Source organism: Rhea americana, unplaced genomic scaffold, assembly GCF_003343005.1.
Source record: "Rhea americana isolate MKP2758 unplaced genomic scaffold, rheAme1 scaffold_71, whole genome shotgun sequence".
NCBI lineage: Eukaryota > Metazoa > Chordata > Aves > Rheiformes > Rheidae > Rhea > Rhea americana.
In genome coordinates, this window is record NW_028186879.1 from 4,268,469 (window position 1) to 4,289,607 (window position 21,139).

General features: G+C 41.9%; 1 protein-coding gene across 2 annotated transcripts in view; it reads left to right on the forward strand.

The window, feature by feature from the left end:
* Nucleotides 1-2,624: 2,624 nt before the first annotated feature.
* The window catches only part of CRYL1 (crystallin lambda 1), a 62,516-nt gene continuing 44,001 nt past the window's right edge, over nt 2,625-21,139 (forward strand). The window contains exons 1-3 of one of the 2 annotated variants that reach the window (XM_085321771.1): nt 2,625-2,779; nt 5,166-5,273; nt 18,451-18,577. In XM_085321771.1, coding sequence (XP_085177897.1) covers nt 2,748-2,779; nt 5,166-5,273; nt 18,451-18,577 — 267 coding nt within the window. In that variant the 5' untranslated portion in view covers nt 2,625-2,747. Of the gene's footprint in view, nt 2,780-2,804; nt 3,031-5,165; nt 5,274-18,450; nt 18,578-21,139 lie in introns of those variants that run through there. The other variant, XM_085321772.1, reaches the window with a different exon arrangement.

Sequence of the window (21,139 nt, forward strand, 5' to 3'; positions counted from 1 at the left end):
AAATTGAGACCAAAACCATGGAGGAGTCAACTTTGCAGCTCCCAACAAAACAAGTCAAGTCTACTCTGACTGCTGTTGGACTTAGAAGAAAGACTGTATAGGCTGGTGAGTGCGTATTTGCTTCACTTGGACCTCTTCTATTGACAGTATACTTTTGTTTCCCTAATGAAGCCCAGAATCTTACAAAGTTTTTGAGTTCTCCTGACTTAAGGCTTTTGAGCTTCCCACAGGACTTATCTTTTTTGAAAGCATATTTCCTTCCCTTGACCTACACTTCTGAGAAGTTGATTCTCAATATTCCCTCTTCCTGAAAATCTCTTTTTCCACTTCTTTCAATCTATTTGTTCATTAGCAGTTTGGACTCCAGTGTGTCTGGTCATCTGAAACAGTAGGGTATATGTCTACCATGATACTCTTTAATAAAATAACTAATGCAGTTATGTAGTGTTGTTACTACTGCTACATAGATGGTAATAAAATAGTTCAARTTTCACTGCCATAGACCCCTTGTTTTGTTCACTAATAGAACTTAAAGGCCTTGTAAATGCTGTTTTCACAACTGTGGTTAGTTCTCAAACCCTTGTAGCAACACCTTTTGAACTGCCTAGCTRAGTTCTTATTTCTGCTTAATCAGTTTGTCTGTATAAAATTGGTTTTGTTTCTTTCTGAAATCTAGCAGTTCTTAAGACAACCTCAGTTATAAACAACTCAAAAGGTCAGASAATGTTGAAATTACTGGTAAAAACTTAAAAATGGTGGTAATGGTGACCTTGTTCTTAAAACCATGTTTCCCTAGCCCAGAAGATATTAGATWTATATTCTACAGACTTATTTTTTTCCTTTAAAGTAAAAATTTATAAATAGGTATACATTGCTTAAATTATACTTTGGCTAAAATGTCTTTGTGCTCATAATACCTGCCAAGTCATGTTGTTTTKAACTATTCTTCAGAAGAACAAAAATGGTATTTGCTACATCATAAAAYAATGCTTTCTCTGCTAGCCAAAGTAAGCTAGCAGCAGCAGAACCAGCAAATCCTGATTTCCTACACATTGCTGTCCCTCTTTCTTATACCTTCTTGTGGCCCAGTTATCTCCACTTCGTTCCACCTAGATTTCTTAAATGTTGGTAGGTTTCGGGTCACATGTGTGACAACTGTGTGGTGTTAAGGTTGTGAAGCTAAGGTGGTATCAGTTTGGTTTTCCATCCACTGTCCAATGACTGGTATTCATGAAACTTACGAATTTAGTATTTTTTGTGCTCTTTGTTAAATGTTGTTGAAATTAGCAAAGTATTAGTGAGGGATTGGACACACAAGTGATTATGTAGGCCTTGTTTTTTTTTTTTTTTTTTGGAAACCAGAAAAAAATAGCCAAACAAAGGTTCATTATACTTCATTATCGATTATGAAACATTCATTCTGGGAAGAAACACATTAATTTTCAACTGATTTTCTTCTGAAAGACAGAAATACAAAAAAATTTAGAATAAAAGTGTTTCTCAGCTATAGTAACAGTTCAGTAATAGAATCTTTGATAACAGRTATTCATTTTGAAATACTAACTTCTGTTTCTTTTCAGGAGTCTCCAGCATGATTACAGAATTACAGAACAATATGTAGATGAATAGGAACTACACAGAATTAAAAAAAAAAAAAAGAAAACAAACGTAATGCAGCACTCCAAGAGGAACAACAAATACTGCAAGCAGCTTAAACAATTTTGTTGACCTTGTAATGTCACATTGTTGCAGTTTCTTAAAAGCTTTGGACAAAARGTCAGCAAAAATGTATTATTTATTGTTAATTCAAGAAGTATTTCAAAGAATAATAAGGCTTTCTCTAATGCAAAGAAAACCCCAAACCCATGGACTTCGAGTTGGAACTTTACTTTGGAATTCCTTTGTGTCCTTATTGAGAAATGGATTTTGCCACATTCTGGTATTTCTCTGGCAGAAGTGTGATGGGATGGGACCTTTGCTTCTTCATAGGCAGTGTTAGGTGCCAAATCGCGTGCCCTCATAGGTATCTTCACCGGGAACCCACCTGAGGGCACCTCACCACCTTTGAGGACGCGGCCGTGAGGGTGCGCCCTGGCCAAGGCCCTTTTCCGCGGAATGGCGCCGGCTCGGCCGTGGCTCCCTTTGGGGTGCAGCGGGCCGGCCCGGGCGCCAGCGGAGGCGCCGCTGCCTGCCCCTCGGGTACGGCCTGGGGGTTCCCCTGTGGCTGTCTGTCTTTCCAGGGTTCGGAGCGGCGCGAGGCCTCTGAGGAGCGAAGAGGAGAAACCGCCGCGGCGGTTCGGAGCCCCGGAGGGAAGGCGGCATCGTGGCCCCGTTTCCCCCCAGCCCGGCGAGGACGGGGCCGGGCCCAGGTGAGGGGCGGCGGGCCCGCCTGAGGAGCGGCACGCGAGGCGGGCGGCTGGCGCCTCCCTCCGCGCACGCGCGTGGGCGGGGGCCGGGAGCTCCGGGGCGCGGAGCGGCGCCGCCGTCGGGGGCCCGAGGGCCGCCGCCGCCTCGGCCCGGAGAGCGGCTGCTGAGGGGCGGGCCGGGCAGCCAATGGGAGCGCTCGTCGCAGGAGCCAATGAGKGCGGCCGTGACATCGCGGCGGCCGGGGGAGGGCGGCGGGAGCGGGAGCGCGCTTTAAGGAGGAGGTTGCCGCGGCGACCCCGGCAGGCGAGGCGCGGTGCGGCGCCCGCCCGCTCCCTCGCTGCCTCCTTCCCTCCGTGCCTCCCTCCCGCGTCGCCGCCGCCATGGAGCCCGCGCGCGTGGCGATCGTCGGCAGGTAAAGCCTCCCGCGGAGAGGAGGTGCCGGCCCCGCGGGGGCGGCTGGGGCGCCGTCCCGGGGAGCTCCGGCCTGCGGCGGTGTCGCTGCTCCTCTGCCGGCGCCTCCCGGGGCGCAGAGCGTCGCTGCGGCCGCCGCCGCTGCGATGTCAGAGGCAGGTGTTAACTGAGGGCGGTCGGTGGGTCTCGGGCGTATGAACTTCTCGCTCTGAGACGCCTGCAAGGAGGCTAGAGCTGGGACAGAAACGTCACGTAAGTGAAATCTGGGTAGTTACAGATCGGTGCTGTCGCTAAAATTAGGATCCTCTGCGTGTGCGTGAGCTTGGTTCGTTATAAAGCGTTTCTTTACGGAAGACCTGGAAAGCTYGGTGGTGTTGTGCAATGAAGGTACTCCCTTTGGCAGTAATTCCTGAAAGTCCCTCACTTTTTTTGCCTATGTTCTTTATGTAATTGGAAAAGAAAAACAGTGGAGAAATCTAAGTAGAGCTCTTGGATACTTTGATATCTGAGATGTTTTGACTTTTGTTTGACTGGATTGCGCTTCATTCTCTCTTTAAGCTAGAATTGCAGCTCTTGAACAATAATCTTGTTAAAGAGGGAAAAAAAAGAAGCTGTTAGACGATAACCAACCTGAGCTCACTGGTAGTATTAGCCTTAGAAGTGCAGGCAGCAACCGACTTTTACCTGCGAGACTGCTTGAGGTCTCACCACACGTGTCTCAGCACCGTCATGTGATCGTGACAAAGCGGCCGTTAGTGGTGGCACTCYGAACGCTCGCCCGCCTCAGGCGCCTGGCGGGTCGGAGGACTGGGCTCTGCGGCAGCTGCGGCCTGCGCCWGAGCTGCGCTGGACGAGGGGAGCCTCGTAGCACCGAGCAGAAGTGCAGTGGGCAGATCTGGAGCCTTAGTGGTTAACATTTCACCAATGAACCCCCAAATGGTGGTGCTTAAAGTGTCAGAAAGAGCTTTTTTGGGATCAGAGATACTAACATGAGAGAATAACTGGTTGCCTACTATTAACTAGTTTTGTACATGCTATAGTTTTAAAGAAAACCCAGCAGCCTTAACACCGATATCAAAATATAAGAAAATTTATTTTTCATTTGTCCAACACTGAATTAAGGAAACTTGCTGTCCACTTAACAGCACTAAATGCAAACATTCACTCAGTGGTTTTTTTTTTTTTTTTGGTATGTTTCATATTTCCACTGATTCCTGCTGTTTCCTGTGCTTCCTGTTTCATTCTATTTTTGTTCTTTAATCATTTCTTATAAACTAAGGAAAACATGTTCCTGTTTTCTCTTCTTCTTTTCTGATCTGGCCTATTGCCTGTCTGATTGCTTACTCCCCATGTAATCCTTTACTGACGCCCTAGTGTTCTCACATTTTCCAGGTACCAGATGCTGCCTAAGTTTAATGCTAACAGTGATCTTGGAAATGACAGGAAATGCATGTAATGATCTGTGAGTTTTTACTCACTGTAACAGTCATGGATGTGGAGCTGTGTTCTTGTAAACACTAAGTTCTTTTTTTTGTGTGTGTGTGTGTGATCTCAAGTTTGTTTAAGCTTACTTACAGGGTGTCTCAGTGCTTCTGTTTGAAAAGGCTAATGCCTACTATAAAGCTAATTAAGTAAAAATGTGCATTGTTTTGAGACACGTGATAAAATGTAAGTTTTTTTTCTCTATATTTCTCAATAATGCACTATAGCTGGCATGACTTCACCAAAAGATATTGACAGACTGCTCCTGCATGCTTCCAGCATGGTAGGATGCCTCATCTAAAAATAAGGGTGATGCTTATTAGAGTTGGGTAGGTGCAAAAGTAGCCTCAAAGCCATGTTTCCCCTTTCTACATGCTTGGAGTACTGCCAGAATTGTAGTGGACCTGTAACTTAAGTAGCTGGGCCTTTGTTTCTCTGATCATCTCTGAAGCAGGTTCCCAAACTCTTGGACTGGTGGCCGGCTGTTGATCTTCAGACCTTGAACTGAACAAATGAGTTTGCAAAAAATAYTTTTTAATATGATTCCATAAACTGACTACAGGTCAGAATTACAGGTGGGGAAGCTGTTGATACTTGAGTCTGAGGTCCCAAAGTAGCAGTTCTTATTCTTTCAAATTCTACTATACCTTTTTTCTTTTTTCTCGTTATCTTTCCCTGAGCTCTGAGAAACTGTTGCACAGCTACCAAAGGACATGTAACAAAGGACATGTATGTGATAGTTACGTACTGGGGGGGGGGGGAACTATTTCTGTAACTGGTCTGTCCATCAAAATACTGAACAGAGTCTGAACTCTTTATTTTGCTTCTTCTAACTTACAACACTTGCACCACTCCCTAAAATAAGTGCTTCCTCATTAATTATCTAATATTTATTTCTTTTTCAGTGGACTGATTGGTCGCAGCTGGGCTATGGTGTTTGCTGCTGCAGGCTTCAAAGTGAAACTTTATGATATTGTGCAACAACAGATAACAGGCGCACTGGAAAGCATTCGGTAGGTCCCCTGACTTGTGATGACTGGCACTGAAATAAATCTGTGGGATTTCTGTAATTATAAGTGAATAGCCACATCTTACTCTTTGAAGGAAATTCTGTTAAGATCAGAAAAAGTTTGTTCCCAGATCTCTGAATAACATTTTCAAGAACATTTTAATTCTTAGGTAATAATTTAAGAGCTCAAATTCCAATTCTTGAAATAATATCTAACATAATTACATTACCTATAAGTTACGATTAAAACACACAAGCCTAAAGATTTTTGTGTAGAAAGACAGCATAGAATCATAGAATCAGTAAGGTTGGAAGGGACCTCTGGAGATCATCTAGTCCGACCTCCCTCTCGGCAGGGTCACCTAGAGCATGTTAGACAGGGTTGCATCCAGGTGGGTCTTGAAGATCTCCAGAGAAGGAGACTCCACAACCTCTCTGGGCAGCCATGAATGAGACTAGTCTCATTCAGAATAGGAGGAGGCTAATACTGATTGCTAAGGARCCCCACTACAATTGTCAGTGCTCGCTAGAGCTTAAAAGTTAATGTTTTGGGAATTGTAGAAGAAATTATTAGTTCCACTAAAGATGGTGACTGCTGATCAGTTAGAGTAGAGTCCTGGAATCTCCTTTATAAGGAGCAAATTTGAGGGCTTGAACATATGAATAATCTTACTGGCTCAGACCAATAATCCTCTAGTTCTTTGCCCTGTAAACCTGTGGTGCTAGGGCTAACAGCCTCATGCTATAGATACACGACCAAACGCCAAGTCAAATCCTGCCTGCCTACTTCTCCTCCCCAAGCTACAGCGCCCACAAGTGGCTTGTCTGTTCAGTAACACTGACTGGATCTCTCTTCCAGGTATTTCTCTAACCTTCCTTTGAACTCATGTAAACCCTTTTGTGTCTTCCTTGCCAAAGGACTTTGTGTTCTTCAGGTTTACTGCTCACTCCATGAAGAGCTATTTACTTTTGCTTGTTTTGGACCTGCCTCCTCACTTGCTTTGTTTGGCTCCTAGTTCTTATGTTAGAAGGGACAGTGAATGGTGGGTCCTATTCACCCTCTTCTTACCAATCTAACTGTGGGTATATACCTATGAGAGAGAGCATTGCTAGAATGATTCTACATGCAGGCTTATACTGCTGTTTTAATGCTGAAGTTCAGGCTGCTCTGCGATCAGCCCCAAGCCAAGCACATTGGTCTTCCCCTCTTGCTATCATGAAATGAAATGTGTCAGCCAGCACTGAGAGTAAGTTGCACCTAAAAAGGGGTGTGGCATGCTGCACCTTGATTGCTTTCTGTAACAAGGCCTACGACAAAGCCTTGGAGGAATGACTTTGGAAGCCCTTTGTGAGACAGTTCAGTTGTTACTACTTTTTAAGTCTTGCTCTAGTAGGACATTAAAAGGAAAAAGAAGTTTGATAATGAAAGAGGAGAGCATCTGTTTCCAACAAATTTTCCCTGTCCCCCATCTTCCTCCCAGCTTCTGTTTCCAGGAAGGTGTTAAGTCAAACTTAATGTTTCTGTTGCTAAGCCTAACTAGCAGACACTTTTGATTTTGCAGAGTTGTTGTCACAGCTGGGAGGTGACTCTGGATTATTTGTAGGAAAATAAGAAAAAACTAGGGCTGAATGCTCTCTCTACTAATGTAGATTGCAAAACTTTTTTTAAGCAGAATGAGGACTTTAGCCTTCCAAGGCTTTTGGCTTGGAAAAGAGAAGCATAAATGACATGTGATGGTAGTGAAGTATTTGGGTGTGTCATTGAACTCTCTTGGGCCTGCATATGCTGTCTCATAGGCATTTAAGGCAGATTTTGCTTTCTGCATAAGCAGTTCTTAACTTATAATTAACCTATACATCTTGGCCGTTGTAATATCTTAGTTAACAAATTTAGTTTCAGAAGAACGTAGCTTTTATGACTGGAACAAGCTGTGCAGTTTCTTCAATCAGTATTTTAATGATTATATCTGTCAAAATACCCTTGAACTTGAACTCTTCCCCCTCCTCGATAACTTTGTAGTGCACAATCTGCAGCAAGTCTCTTTGATTTACTGATACCTATATAAGAGCTGGAGCTTGAGTAAAAACAATCACTGTGCAAAAGTTATTCTTCTGGCGTCATAGAGGTAAGCACTCAAAAAAGAGAGCAGCAGAGGAGTGCCCGTTGAAGCTGTCCGACAAAGCCAGTCGGTAGCTACTTCTCTGTGAACTTACTGGGATTTGTTTTCTTTTGTCTCCCCAAATCSCAGATACTTTTACGGAAGTTCTTGGGTTTAACATCTCAGTAGTTTTAGTTTTGTTTCACTCTCATTTGCAGTTCATAATCTTAGTATATGGAGTTACTTTACACGTTAAGTAAGTAGAGTGCACAGAGGACTGTTTTTTGTTTTCCCTTTTTAAACAAAGGAAAAACGGATTTGAGTAGTAAACAAGTCACTTCGAAAGGAGTAGGAATGAAACGTAAGTATTAAGTATTATGTGATTGACTTTCAGTATACTGACTCTTATAAATCCTAACAAAGAGTTAAAAAAAAAAAAAAATGTTTCGAAAGGGCATTTCAGGGTTCTTTAAGCTAGTGAACTTAACTCTTGCAGGACAGTCTGTGGGTAGCAGGCATGTGTAGTCCTGCTGGAAGGCTGAAATAGAGACTGGGATGAAACTTTGTTGATAATGACAGCCTGCATGAATCAGTGTGGAAAATCTAAAATGTACTATGTTTGTTCAAAATGTCTGGTTGGGGTCAAAACCAGAAACAAATGGAAATACTTACCAATTTGCCACAATACCAGTAGACCAGACAAGGAAATGAAATGAGTGGGTTTACTAATGCCTAACTTGGTACAATTGATTTACTACCTACTTAATAGTTGACAGACACATGGCAATTTGTTGTGTCAGGGCACAAACAACAGTGTATTAGATTGAACTGGATGTACCAGCAGCATTATTAACCAGTGTCTGCTCTAATGGATTTTTTTTTCCTTCTGTTGAAGACACAAATTAATGAACAGCTTTATGCCATGCTTGATTTCCTGAAAGCCTTAGTAACCTGCCTTGCAAAATGTTACTTTTCATATTAACTATGCTTTGTTCTAAGTCAGTGTGATTGATTCTACTTTGAATATAAATTGCTAAACTTTTAAATTATGAGAATTAGAAGAACAAGTAGTACCCTATTCCTGAAAGTAACCCCATATATGTGTTATATATGTAGATATGCTTTAGTGTATGCCTGGCCTACCGAAAAAAACAAAGAAAAAAATCCCCAAAACCGAACATTTATGGCTTAAACTTTCTGTAATATGTAAGCTCTTTCAAATACTTTCTGTGCTACTGTTCTAGACATAATTATGCTGCTGATAAAGATTGATAAATACAGTGGAAACACTGCATTTTTTTTCTTTATGTAATTGGCTCATGTTTTATGTAGAAAAGTTTTTGTTCCATATTCATGCTTGTAATGAAAGACCTTTGAGGGTGATTGGAGAGTACTTATCGATTACTATATCTCTCTGAACTCTTAAAATATCTGACAAAGGTAGAAGGCTAGGTCAAAGAATGTGTTTTGACTAAATGTTCATCATATGTAATATGCTTTATTTGTATCAGCATGGACTGTGTAAAACGCTTTATGATGACTATCTGTAATAGTTATTGCTAAACCAGAAATTATCACAAACGTTCTTACATTCTGTAAGCTGAAAATAAAAATATTTGTAGGAAGATGCTGAAAGCTCTATCAGATTTTTAGAATCCATTTTTAATAAATGCATTGTTTCAAATAGGAACTAGGTAGCTCATCTTTTTGAGGTATTTAAGAAATCTCTCATAGTTGTCCAACACTTAAGCTTGCCCAAGCTAAAAGAGTGAGATTAGCCTTTTTTCTTTAGATGAACACATTGTACAAAGTGCTTTCAGCTTTACAGATAGGGATGTGAGGGCAGGGTGTGAGGATTAAGAGGTGAACTGCTGATTGCTTTACTCCCCTGTTCTCTCCAGTTCTTTTAATGTACCTCTTCACCTCCAGATACTGAAGCTGTAAAACAAAACATATAGGAGAAAGTAGGTGGAGTGTTCGAGGGTCATTCTGTGGAAGGATCAGACTAATCCTAGAATAGCAGTTTTCTTCAATCACGCTTCTCACTGGGTAGAAATGAGTTCCCAAGCTCTTCAAAGAAAATGAAAGACATGTGGCAGAGCTCCCACTATATTGGAGGTAATAACTGCGTTTCAGCAGAGGCTAAAAGCTTTTGCTATCTCCAAAGATTTGAAGGAGTGTGTGTGTGTGCATGTTTTAAGAGGTGCTTTGGGGCTTGCTGGCTCAAACAGTGGATGATCACATACTCATTCTGTCCGTGCTCTGAGYACTTGCTGAGCCAGCTAAATCTGGAAGCTGTACAGCCAAGTCCCTGCAGGCATGGTATGTGCTCCCTTCTCTTTCAAACCTGTCTCCCTGCTATAGAAGTAATGGGATATTTGAAAGTCTCTTTCATCTCTCTCTCTTTTTAACTTCCAGATCCATATCTTTTGGGACAGGGCATAAAATAAAAGATTGGGAGACATAAATACTGTTTTGACCTGCTCTGTGATTGCAAAGGGCTTCCATCTGTGATACTGCTACCTTTCTTGATCTACAGAGTCAATCTGGGACTCTGCCTTTGAGTGTCTACAGATCAGTTAAGTCTTAGTATTTATGGAGTCTGGAAGGCCTGTTGCTTCAACCATGGATTGCTTCAAATATTATATGCCTTCTCCCTCTAGTTCTGCAGCTAATGATACTCTGACTATGAACGTCCTTGTCCTCCTGTGAAATGTGGTTTGGGGCAGTGACTTTTCAGCTTCCAAAAGCAGAATCACTTGGTCTCTACATGGATCTTTCAAATAACTGTGATCTGAACCTGGAAGATATGGTTAGATTTATTAGTGTTTTAATTGAGAGATTAGTTCAAAAGTGTACCTCCAATATTCCACAATTACCATGCTTTCACTTACATCTTAGAGTAGTCTGTGTGAGATTGGGTTCCTTTCAGATGAAATTACAAACCAAAAAATGTACTTCAGGAGCTCACCTGGTTTACTCCAGACAGTAATGGTTTTTCTGTCCAATGCGACAGTCTAGAGCTGAGTGAAAATCCCACCCAAAATATGTATTTTGCAGACATCCAGTCCTTAATATGAACTGCTTACCTCTAAAGGTTTATTTTTAATATATTACATTAATTGCTGGTATAGACATAGCCTTATTTTACATAAGCTGGTTGTGAGGGTGGAAGGGGATAAGTCAAACCTTCCTCATAATAGCTTTGGTGCAAGTGAAATCATAAACAAAACTCTACCAGCTTATTAAACTGGAATACTTTAGTTAAAGTGTTAACTTCTCTGTATGGTGTGTATCCTCTGTACTGTCAAATCTAACACACCTTCTGATACACAGAGACGGGAACTCGAGCCATGGTAGGTAGTGAACAGGAGCTGGTATAATACTGTAACCTATAGCAGGAATGTCATTATTTCCCCCTTCCCCCCGCCCCCTAATTAAGAAGAATATAAGTTTCTTCAGTGAGTTCCGTTCTTCCAGAATGGACTTATGTAGAACTTTGCCTTCTGAAAACTGATAGATTCTGGTAAGATTGTGTGGGACTGAATCTAAACCCTCAGATCTGAGGCTTGGTCTATTCAGTGGGATTTGCTTGTATGTCAGCTTCCTCTGACTACAGATTGCTCTTCTGGATGTTTCAAAGACAATAGATTGTCACTCAGTCAAGAGACATTTAAAACTAAACTATAAAGARTTAGAGCCAAGCAGTCTTGAGATCAGAATATCATACTTTCTGTCTTCATTAAGTATTAATTTAACCATAAATTTTATTGAAATTGGTTTATAGTAGGGTGCAGTATTAGAGTAAGCAATTCTAACTTTGCCATGCTATAAGAGCACAATTGCTGTGCAAAATGAGCAGGACTTAAGGGCTAGGAAAATGTAATGTTTCTTCTCCAACCCCTGRCCAGATAGAGAAGTACTTTAAGAATTTTGTGAACATAATGTATCTGGAGCTTGCAATGAAGTGTCCTATGTATGGCAGTTCATAAGACCAAGGAAGTAAACTATATCTAGGCCTATGAGTTAGTTATATCAAAAATTCTGAAAAAAAAAATCCCTCTGTAATTCAAGCTCAATCTTTCTCATTCCAGTAAGAGACTGGTCTCTAGAAGATACTTGAACATACCTTACTTCTTGCTGTCTGATGCTTTCTTATGCTTTGTAGGTACAGAAATGGCAACAGCTTGCTAGATGTATGTAGTTATGCAGCGTGAGCAATTCACTCACCCAGGCTTTACTCTTTTTTTCTGTTTCATGCATGTTGCACAGCTACCTGGTAGATACTTTCCCGTGTTGACTTTCTCTTCCCTTTCTGTACTCTATATTGCTGGATTATGGAGGTGAAAAGCTGGCTGTCTAATTCTTGGGAAGGTTGGAAAATGCCTATGYTTAGGGAGAGTAGATACAGTTACACTCTGGAGAAGCAGGGCATGGGACCTCCCCAGAACATCCTCACCAGTCTCCATGGAGGGTACATTTGGAACTCTTCCTTTCCCTTGGAGGAGACATGATAAGTAGGCATGGGATGCTGGCAGTTTGGCTCAAGCTTAGTATTTTCCACTGTACCTGTATCTTTAGCAAGCCTGCAGCAGGGRGAAAAGTGGTATATGCTTGTTCAGTCTATCCCATGTAAACGTTTAGTATTTATCCTGTCCTCTTTAAGTTGCTCTCCAAGTACATGTGTCAGTCAAATTATAAAAGCAATTTTGACCAGTTTGAAGCAGCAAAAATGTATTTTAAMTGATATTTCCTTTGTTTTTTAATTTCTCCTGCCCACCAAACCCCTTTGTATCAAGGACAAAATGCACAACGGTATAGGTCTTGCTCGGTAGTACTGTATATCTCTCCTTTGAGGAAATACCTTCTAGCAAGACAAGTCTTATCAAAGTGCGTTTTGATACTGAGTTTCTGATGCTGGCTCATTAWGTTTGTGCTAAAACTCAGACTTAATTCTTCCTTTTACTTTATTTTCCTAGGAAGTATAATGAACTATCTAAGGAGGAAAAATTACTTCATTTGCAGAACTGACTAGAAAAAAAACTGTAGATGTCTGCAAGCTAGTAGATTCTGTCTTTCSAAGGGTTGTGCTTGGTATTTTGTAGCTGAAAATGCCTCCAAGGGTTTTGCAATTATGCAATTAATTCTGGTATGCAGAAGTAACAGGTTATCCAAAGAGGTGGCAAAATCTCCATACTTGAAGGGTTTCAGGACTTGGCTAGACAAAGCCACAGCTGACTGAATCTGGTGTTGACAATAGYTCTGTTCTAAGTGCAAGATGAACTAGATTCTTCCAAAGGCCTATTTCAGCCAGTGTTTCTGTGAATATGTGGGAGACCCRGGTTCTAGGCTGTCCTGCATGATACAAAGCAGGGATGTGAATTGGAGTCCCCCAGGGCTCAGTATTGGGCCCCATCCTGTTCAACTTCTTCATCAGTGACCTGGATGAAGGGACAGAGTGCCTCCTCAGCAAATTTGCTGATAYACCAGAGGGCTGTGCTGCCATTCAGAGAGACCTGGACAGGCTGGAGAGCTGGATGAAGAGGAACCTCATGAGGTTCAACAAGGGCAAGTGTAGGKTCCCGCACCTAGGGCGGAATAACCCTAGGCACCAGTACAGGCTAGGGGCTGACCTGCTGGAAAGCAGCTTTACAGAGAAGGACTTGGGAGTGCTGATGGATGACAAGTTGACCATGTCATCATGGTCAGCAATGTGCCCTTGTGGCCAAGAAGGCCAATGGTCTCCTGGGGTGCATTGGGAAGAGTGTTGCCAGCAGGTCGAGGGAGGTGATSCTGCCCCTCTCCTCAGCCCTGGGGAGGCCTCATCTCGAGYCGTGTGTCCAATTCTGGGCTCCCTGCTACAAGAAAGATGTGGATCTACTGGAGAGAGTCCAGCGWAGGGCTATGAAGATGAYCARRRGGSYKGRRSMWYYKSCCYYYKRRGRAWKGSYKSSRRRRSYKGGSCYWWTYMAMCYKGGGRRGRRRARRMYKRRGGGGGGRWYYTWWYMAWKKKKWMMARKWWCYKRARGGRRGGKKKYMARGGGRMMRGGRMMAAMYYYTYTYMRKTKKYCCMWSKKRMMRGRMMARRRGSMAWKGGSMRRAAWKGRARSMMMRGRARKTYYKSCYKRMMSKKRRGGGGRWWTTYYTYMMYKRKRRRRKKRWKGRRSMMYKGRARRRGKTKSCCMRRRRRGKTKKKGRRKYYYCYTYYYYKGRRRWYYTYMARGSCCMMCYKGRWKSMAMYCYKKYYWAMMWKSYKYWRGWKRMCCYKSYTKRRKWRGGGGGTTGGACCAGATGATCTCCAGTGGTTCCTTCCAACCTTACTGATTCTATGRTTTTTGATAATTCCCCTTGATGTTGGTGAGAATTTTCATACTGAATATAAAATTCTGAATAAACAAAAAACCCACAATGAAAAACTAAAGAAAATACTTCTTTTTAGAAGGGTTTGTCAGTTCTAGTGCTAAGACACCAGAAGTAATTTGACAAACTTAGTGATTGAATTCATGTAGTTCACTGGATCTGGCAACAGCGTTGCAGATTTGACAGTGTTGGCAGTTGTGCATTTAACATAAAAAGATATAATAGCTCGATCACACTTTCCTGTAACAAATCTTTGYTCCCATTGCAGCATCTGGTTTGTGGAATGGCAGTACTGACATCCTGAGAGTGCCAGACTGCTATGTGCATGTGTGTGTGTGATAACTTTGGGAGATTGCAGATTTTATACTGAGTTACTTGCATTGCTGTGCTCTTTTGCTGAGCCCTGGCTGCTCTAAAGTCCTTTGCACTGTACTACTTCAAAACTGTGTCAAAGCAGATGGATAGCCATCCCTCTKGAATACACTGCCATTGCAATCGGCAAAGTGCATTTGTCAGCTCTAGATCTCTCTGGTCAGAAACCCGGGTAATTTTTCTCTTGTGGTCCAGCTTGTTCTGCTCTTTTAAAAATTACACCTTGTAATGTATAACAGATTCTCCATGTTGCTTGTTGTACATCCACCTTTTATCTAGGGGAAGAGAGAAACTGTTTGCTACTACTTTTGAAYGGCTGCTTGCAACTTGATACTAGTAGCTTACTATTTAGCCATTGCATGTCTGGATGGCGAGCTAGTCCCAGTGCTAGGGTCTTAACCACGCCAGGTGGTGTGCCATGGCCACTGTGCCTCAGAATAGAAATTTGGAGCTGGTTATGTTTTTTTTGTTTCTTTGTTTTTGTTTTTTAACCAGACCAGATACCCTCTCATTTATCAGGGAGTAGTAGATAACAAGCTGAGCTGTGATGGGTTTGTTGTCTTAACCTTTGAGCAATGGCAGTTGGCTGAATTTGTGGAGAATGATGCTGGTGTTCTCTTGTCCTCTTTTCCTCCCTCCCCCCTGTCAGTTTGGACAGTGAGTTTGTGACTCTCAGGTCTTTAATCTCGTAAGTGCTTGCTTGTCGCAGCAGTATCAGTATGAATGCTATATAGGAGCTATGTATTAAAGTGAAGAGCATGAACAAGATGAGTTAAGTTCTGCCATCGCYTGTAAGGCCCTTCTGTAAAAGCTTTTGGAGTAGAAGTTGTGACTAAGACATCCCAGAAGTTTGTGATCAGCAGTGTTAATATTGATTGGATGCTTGAGGTACTTACTGGTTGAGTTCCCAGAGTAGCATTGGCATGGGCAGTGAGGTATGACAGTAAAGTTTCAGAGCTAGACAAAACGTGAAGCAATAAAAGTGAGTAAYGTGTTCTTACAGACATGAAGTATTTGTTTGCTAAAGACCTTAGGAGGCTATTGAGCCTCCTTCAAGTTGTGCACATGACTGAGCTTCAGACTGAAGCTGTGTGTAATGTGTGTTTGGAGGTACCTGGAATGGCCTCGGGATCTGTATTCATCCTCAGGGATGATTGTCTTGAAGTCTACATCTTTGAATTAAAAAAGTCATCCAGCAGAGGTCAGTGGTGCACTGTTGTATGTACAAGCCAGTGTAYCATATGCCTTAATGTATAAATGTCAGGGGAAGCTCCCTTCCTTTGCCTACACTTTTGTGGTAATCCAATACCCTAAAGGGAATATAAAGAAATCACTATTTATAAGATTTGAAATTTGTTTGTGGAACAAAGCAACTAAAGAGACAATAAAACTGTATTAGTGGAGAGGACCAAAGTCTTCCCCAGGAGGGAGGGAGAGTAGAYACCAAAACTGAAGTAATACACTAATCGTATTTCCTGTTGCATGATTTTGAATAACCATAGTAATAAACAACTAGCATAATGGTCAGTAACGTTAATTGGAGGATTGTTGTTTAGAGGAAGAAGTTCTGTCCAACTTCAGATTTCAAAGAGTGAAKATAGTGGCTTTGCAGGTTGACTGAAAATGGCTCTTTTATATGTATCTGTATATATATATGGCTCATGAGAGAAATAGGAATATCAAGATAATCATCACTGGCAGAGAAGAAAGGGAATAGAACAGGGGACAGATGCTGAAAATTTCTAAAGGAGCTCATGGAAGAAAAGTAAAAGCCACATCTTAGTCTGTCACTAGCCTTTTTGAATCCCTCTGCTACCTATTGTGGAATGATGCGAGTTTCACGGGGGCTCGGAGGATGAAGCAACTGTAATAGTGCACACAAAGTGAACAAGAATTTCACCTTGTTTTTTCTAAAAAGGGGGTAATTCTGTTGTACTCTTTTCAAGTAAAAAATTTGTTAAAACTAATATACAGCCTCTTTGCAAGAAGATGCTAGATTTAAGCAAGTATACCTGGGAAATCSACTTCTGAGGAACTGATAGTCAGGACCTCTTGGATTCTTGGTTCCCTACCATCTCACCTCACAAAGTGTGAAGGAGCCAGAAGTTTGGACACTCCAATTCCTGTTTCTTTTACAGATAAAACACTAACAGCCTTTAATGAACTAGAAACTGTAAAAGAAGTCTTAGATGGAGCTTCCTGTTTCTTATCACTTGCCATGCAGATTGCTCAAGAAGCAGAAATATGGGCTTTTTAGCTATTGATTGGCGTGTTGTCAAGGAACCAAATGAGGAACTCATCCAGAAAGTTGATAGATTTSCTGTTGTGGTTTCTGACATTGCTGGCGGTGGGGGGGGAAGCTGTGTTCGGACATAGATACTTACACCATAAGATGAGATGGATTGCATACTTGGATGTGTAAAAAGAGTGGGCAAAGGCATCTGAAATGCATATACGTGTTGACAGGCTAGGTCAAATGAGTCTCATTCTCCTCCAGATTTCCTGAACAAAACAAAAGCTTGATTTTTTTTCTGTTAGACCTATGGATTCAATACTTCACAGAAGGGTTGAAGTTGGAAGGGATCTTCAGAGATCATCTGGTCCAAACTCCCTGTTCAAGTAGAGTCACCTAGAGCATACTGCCCAGGACTGTGTTCAGACCCCCTTTCAATTAACTTTAAAATGTTACTTGAAAAGTGTAGATGACTTACAAAAAAGTTTTCCTAAAGCAACTGAGAGCCAGTCTGAAAAGATACCTACCTGTTTAGGATCGCTGACGTGAAGGTGCCTGCAGCTGTCATCTTGGCAGGGGGCTGAGGGAGAGCTGCCCTAGAGTGTACGTGTTGAAGCTGGAATGAAGAAAAGGTCTGGGGCTGACGTTATCCTAGGCCTGTGGCTGTCTATCTGCCCTGCTTCATAAGGATGAGGGACTGTGTGTGCTTCTGGCTGCTGTAGAAGTCCATGACAAACACACAGGGACCCATCTCTTCTGAGGACTCTAGATGCAAAACCAAATACTGTTACTGTTTGGATACAGGTGGGGTCTGAGCAGGCGTATTAAGGACTGGTGTATGTCTGGGTGTGGAATTTAGCTGGGCCTATGTGGGTAAATTCTGCCCATGGAACGTGCACTGTCCTGTAAAGTCCCTAATAAAGACAGTTATGTGTGCCCAAGTGCCATAGTCACATGGGAAACACATGATGGATCACTGGCAGTTTCTAAATTCAATTAATGTGTTGTTACACTACACAAAGCATGTAGCTTAGTCCACACTGCAGAGCTGCTCTGTTTGCTCCAGCTCTTCCCCCCCGCCCCGCGCTTTGGTGGAGTAATTCCTTTACTATATAAGAAAATGTCCCGTCCTGTCCAGTCCCCCCTCCCCCCCCCCACAAAAAAAAGAAAAGGGCTAAGATTTCAAAGCTAGGTTGATAGGGAGAACAAAGAACTCCTGCCCCGATAATCATTAGCTGAATTTTTTCTTCTCTTCAGAATGAGTACTTTTTTTTGGCTGGATAATAAGTGAAGACTTAGAGGAGTTGTGGCTTGAGTTAACTGTGACAGATTTAACGATAATAATGGTTGTATCAAAAATTTCAGGTTCATGATCCAGTAGTTTAATCTCACCTAATTTGGGGGCAGTTATGCCTCCAAATGGTTTGAACAATTTTGAAAATGTCTTGCTTGCTCTTGTGGCATGTGTGTGGTTTTATTTTTTGTGGCTTTTTTTTTTGGGGGGGGGGAGGCAGGGAGGGGAGTGATGCTCAAGTTGTTGAGAATCCTTCCTTTGGAGAGTGGCATGTCCAGTCAGCAGCAATGTATATTTGATTTGTTCAGTTTAAGCTCTGGATGCTTAATTTAGTAACTACTTAGGTTTTCTGGCATTTGCTCTGCAGTTATTAGCTGTRTTAGGGGGAATGTTTGTTTACAAATGACTCCTGGCTGTAATTTTTTCTTTTTAGTATAGTTAAATGGTGTTTTTACAGAAAAGATTCACAACAAAAGATGTATTGTTTGTAAAACTAGAGRAACAACTTCAGTAAAGGCCTCTCTTCTCATGAGAAGAAAAACTTGCTGATCTTGCACTGCTGAAAGCAGGCTTGTGGCAGTGACAAGCTTGGGACTAGGAATATATCCTAAAGCCATACATACTTAAAGACAAGAAAAGTCTTTTAAGAAAGTGATGGTGGTAAAGTGGGCAGAGAGAAATGACTGAAATTAGCCTCTATATTTTTGAATATAAACATAAGCCATGGCATGGCAAATTACACAGTACTGCTGGGTTGTTAAGAAGCTTTTAGTAATGACTTTAAAATGATAAATACTTAAAATGTTTGTGGTGTTTCTATCAGCAAACAAATGAAGGAGCTGGAGGAGTCAGGATTCCTGAAAGGAGCTTTGAACGCAGAGAAGCAGTTGGCTCTCATTACTGGCTGTACAGACCTGAAGGAAGCAGTAGAGGGTGCTACTTTCATTCAGGTAAGCAAAGATTTTGTAACTCCTAGCAAGCTAGAAAAAAGATAAATTTATTTTGTGTAGTAGGTCCATACTGGAGAGTTCAAACTCCTGATTGCTTGAGGATGGTTGTGCTGGCTGACTCATGGCTGACACTGGCTAAGCCTGGGGTGACTTGCTGATCTCTGTGTGTGATGTGGACTGTACCTATTAGAGGGAGGAATGTAGAGGGGAGGTGGACAGGAAACTCTCAGGGGAGAGCTCTTCTGCTAGGCAACATCACACACACACACTAGTGTTGGGACTAAAAAATACTACTTCTCCAGGTAGGAGAAATAAGGTATATAAGGAAATAAGGTAAATAAGTATATAAGAYAGGGAAAATAGCTCTGCCCACAGGAGACTTTTGTTCTGACTGTGCTGGAAGTTAAGCCCTTTCCTGCTTGGACCTCAGACACAACCAAGTTTAGTGCTGTGGAGTGTGTACCCTGTCTCTGTCAGAAGTGCTTGTCATAGATGTTATAAAAGGTGCTTTGTGAAGGAGGGATAAAACTGCAGCCCAAAGCAGCTGTCCACCTTAGAGTATGGGTTTAATTTATAGGGCTGAGTTTGTGCTGCTAAGTAAAATTAGTTTGAGGAGCAAGCTGAATTACTGGACCTGATAGTCTGTGCTGCTTAGATGTTAGTATGCTCATTGATGTGGGCAGTTCAGGGAATAGTGGCAGAAAGGACCATTTACAGTAGACAGTATGAATGAGTTTGCATCAGACTTGGTACCTTATACACTAAATGGTCCACCAGTACTATTCCAGCTTTRTATCATTAACTATCTCTATATGTATGTGTGCTGCACTCCAGGACTTAGAATTTGTCCTATTTCAGGCTATAAATCTTCTACTCTGCTGAGCTGCAGCACATTCCTAATAATAATAGTAAGAGCTGAAAGGAGACAAATTAAGGATACTACATGCAGTCTGAAAGAAACTCCATGTTAAGTAATATGTATTGTGGATGTCTGTTACTTGATTTCCATACAACTATGTGCATCAATCTGCTCTTTGGTCTAAGTGCTAGAGATGGTTTGCAGCACTGTCCTGTTCAGCGGTATGGTACATCCTGTGGTGCTTTCTCCTWGTTCTCTCTCCCCGCCTTTCGGTGTCCAGCCGTTGCAGCTGAGAGATTTCCCAAGTCAGATATTGCTTCTGTCCATTCAGAAGAATGTCTGAACATGAGGAAGAACTTTACTGTGAGGGTGACAGCACTGGAACAGGTTGCCCAGAGAGGTTGTAGAATTTCCTTCCTTGGAGATACTCAGAACCCAGCTGGACATGATCCTGTGCAGTGTGCTTTAGGTGACTCTGCTTGAGCATGGGGTTGGACTGGATGATCTCCAGAGGTCCCTTCGAACCTCAGCCRTTCAGTGATTCTGTGATATTGTAAACTTCTAGCATCTAAGCAGTCTATCATCATCAGATTTTTTTAAAATCTTGTGTTCTACCAGCCTGGCTTGATATCCTCTAACTCATCTGCTGGAAGACAGAATTCAGAGAGTAAACAGTTTTATTCCTACTGAGGATTTTAGACCTCTGTCATATCCATTCAGTCTCTTTTAGAATTTGAGAAGTTCTGGTTTTGCATAAAAGACCTTCCCTATCTTCAGAAAGCTTTGGAGAACTGCAACAGGGATTGTTGCTTTCAGAGTTCCAGACCTTTCCCTTTTCCCAAGTTGGCTTGGTGCAGGGAGGGAGAATGGGAGACAGAGCAAAGCCTCACATGGTAGTCAAGATGTGAAGATTTTTAAAGTGTCAAATTTGGAAAACTGGCCATTTCATATTACAGTTTTCACTTACATATCACTTGCTTCTACTGAATTTAATTTATTACTTAGTCTTGTGAAGTCCTACRCATATTTGGGGTAGTAGTGACAAGCACTGAGTTAATATTATCAACTAACTCTGYTTGCTTGCTGCCCACCTGTCTTTCAGGTCACTTTTGAATGAGTATAACAAAGAGTACTGATCTTTGAAACTGCACTGGTCAGCATCTTCCACTGAGTAAGAACTGACCATTATTCCTACCTTCTGTTTACTATCCCTTTACCAATTACTATCCATGAAAGGACCTCTTATCTCTCACGTGGCTGGTTAAATTCCTTGAAAGCTTTTAGTGAAGGACTTTGTTGTAAGACCTCTGGAAATCCATGTGGACTGTATCAGCCACGATGGCTCTTCAGCTATAAGATTTCTGAATCAGGTCCTGCATGCTACTTCAGACTAAATTAGGAGCTGCATTTTTTTTATTTTTATTTGTTTTCCCCTCAAGTTTTCTTYTAACTAGCTGATCTATGAAGCAGGCATTGGGCAAATGTTGCAGAATAAGTAATTCAGGTTTGAAGAGGCCTCTGGATGTCATCTGTTCCAACTCTCTGCTCAAAGTAGGACCAAAGTAGGATCCACAGTAGGATTAGCTTGCTCAGGACATGTCCAGTTGAGTTTTAAATATCTGTAGAATAAAGACTTACAGCCTCTTTGAGTAACTTGTTAGGATGTTTGATTACCCCCATTGTAAAACTCTTTTGTAATACTG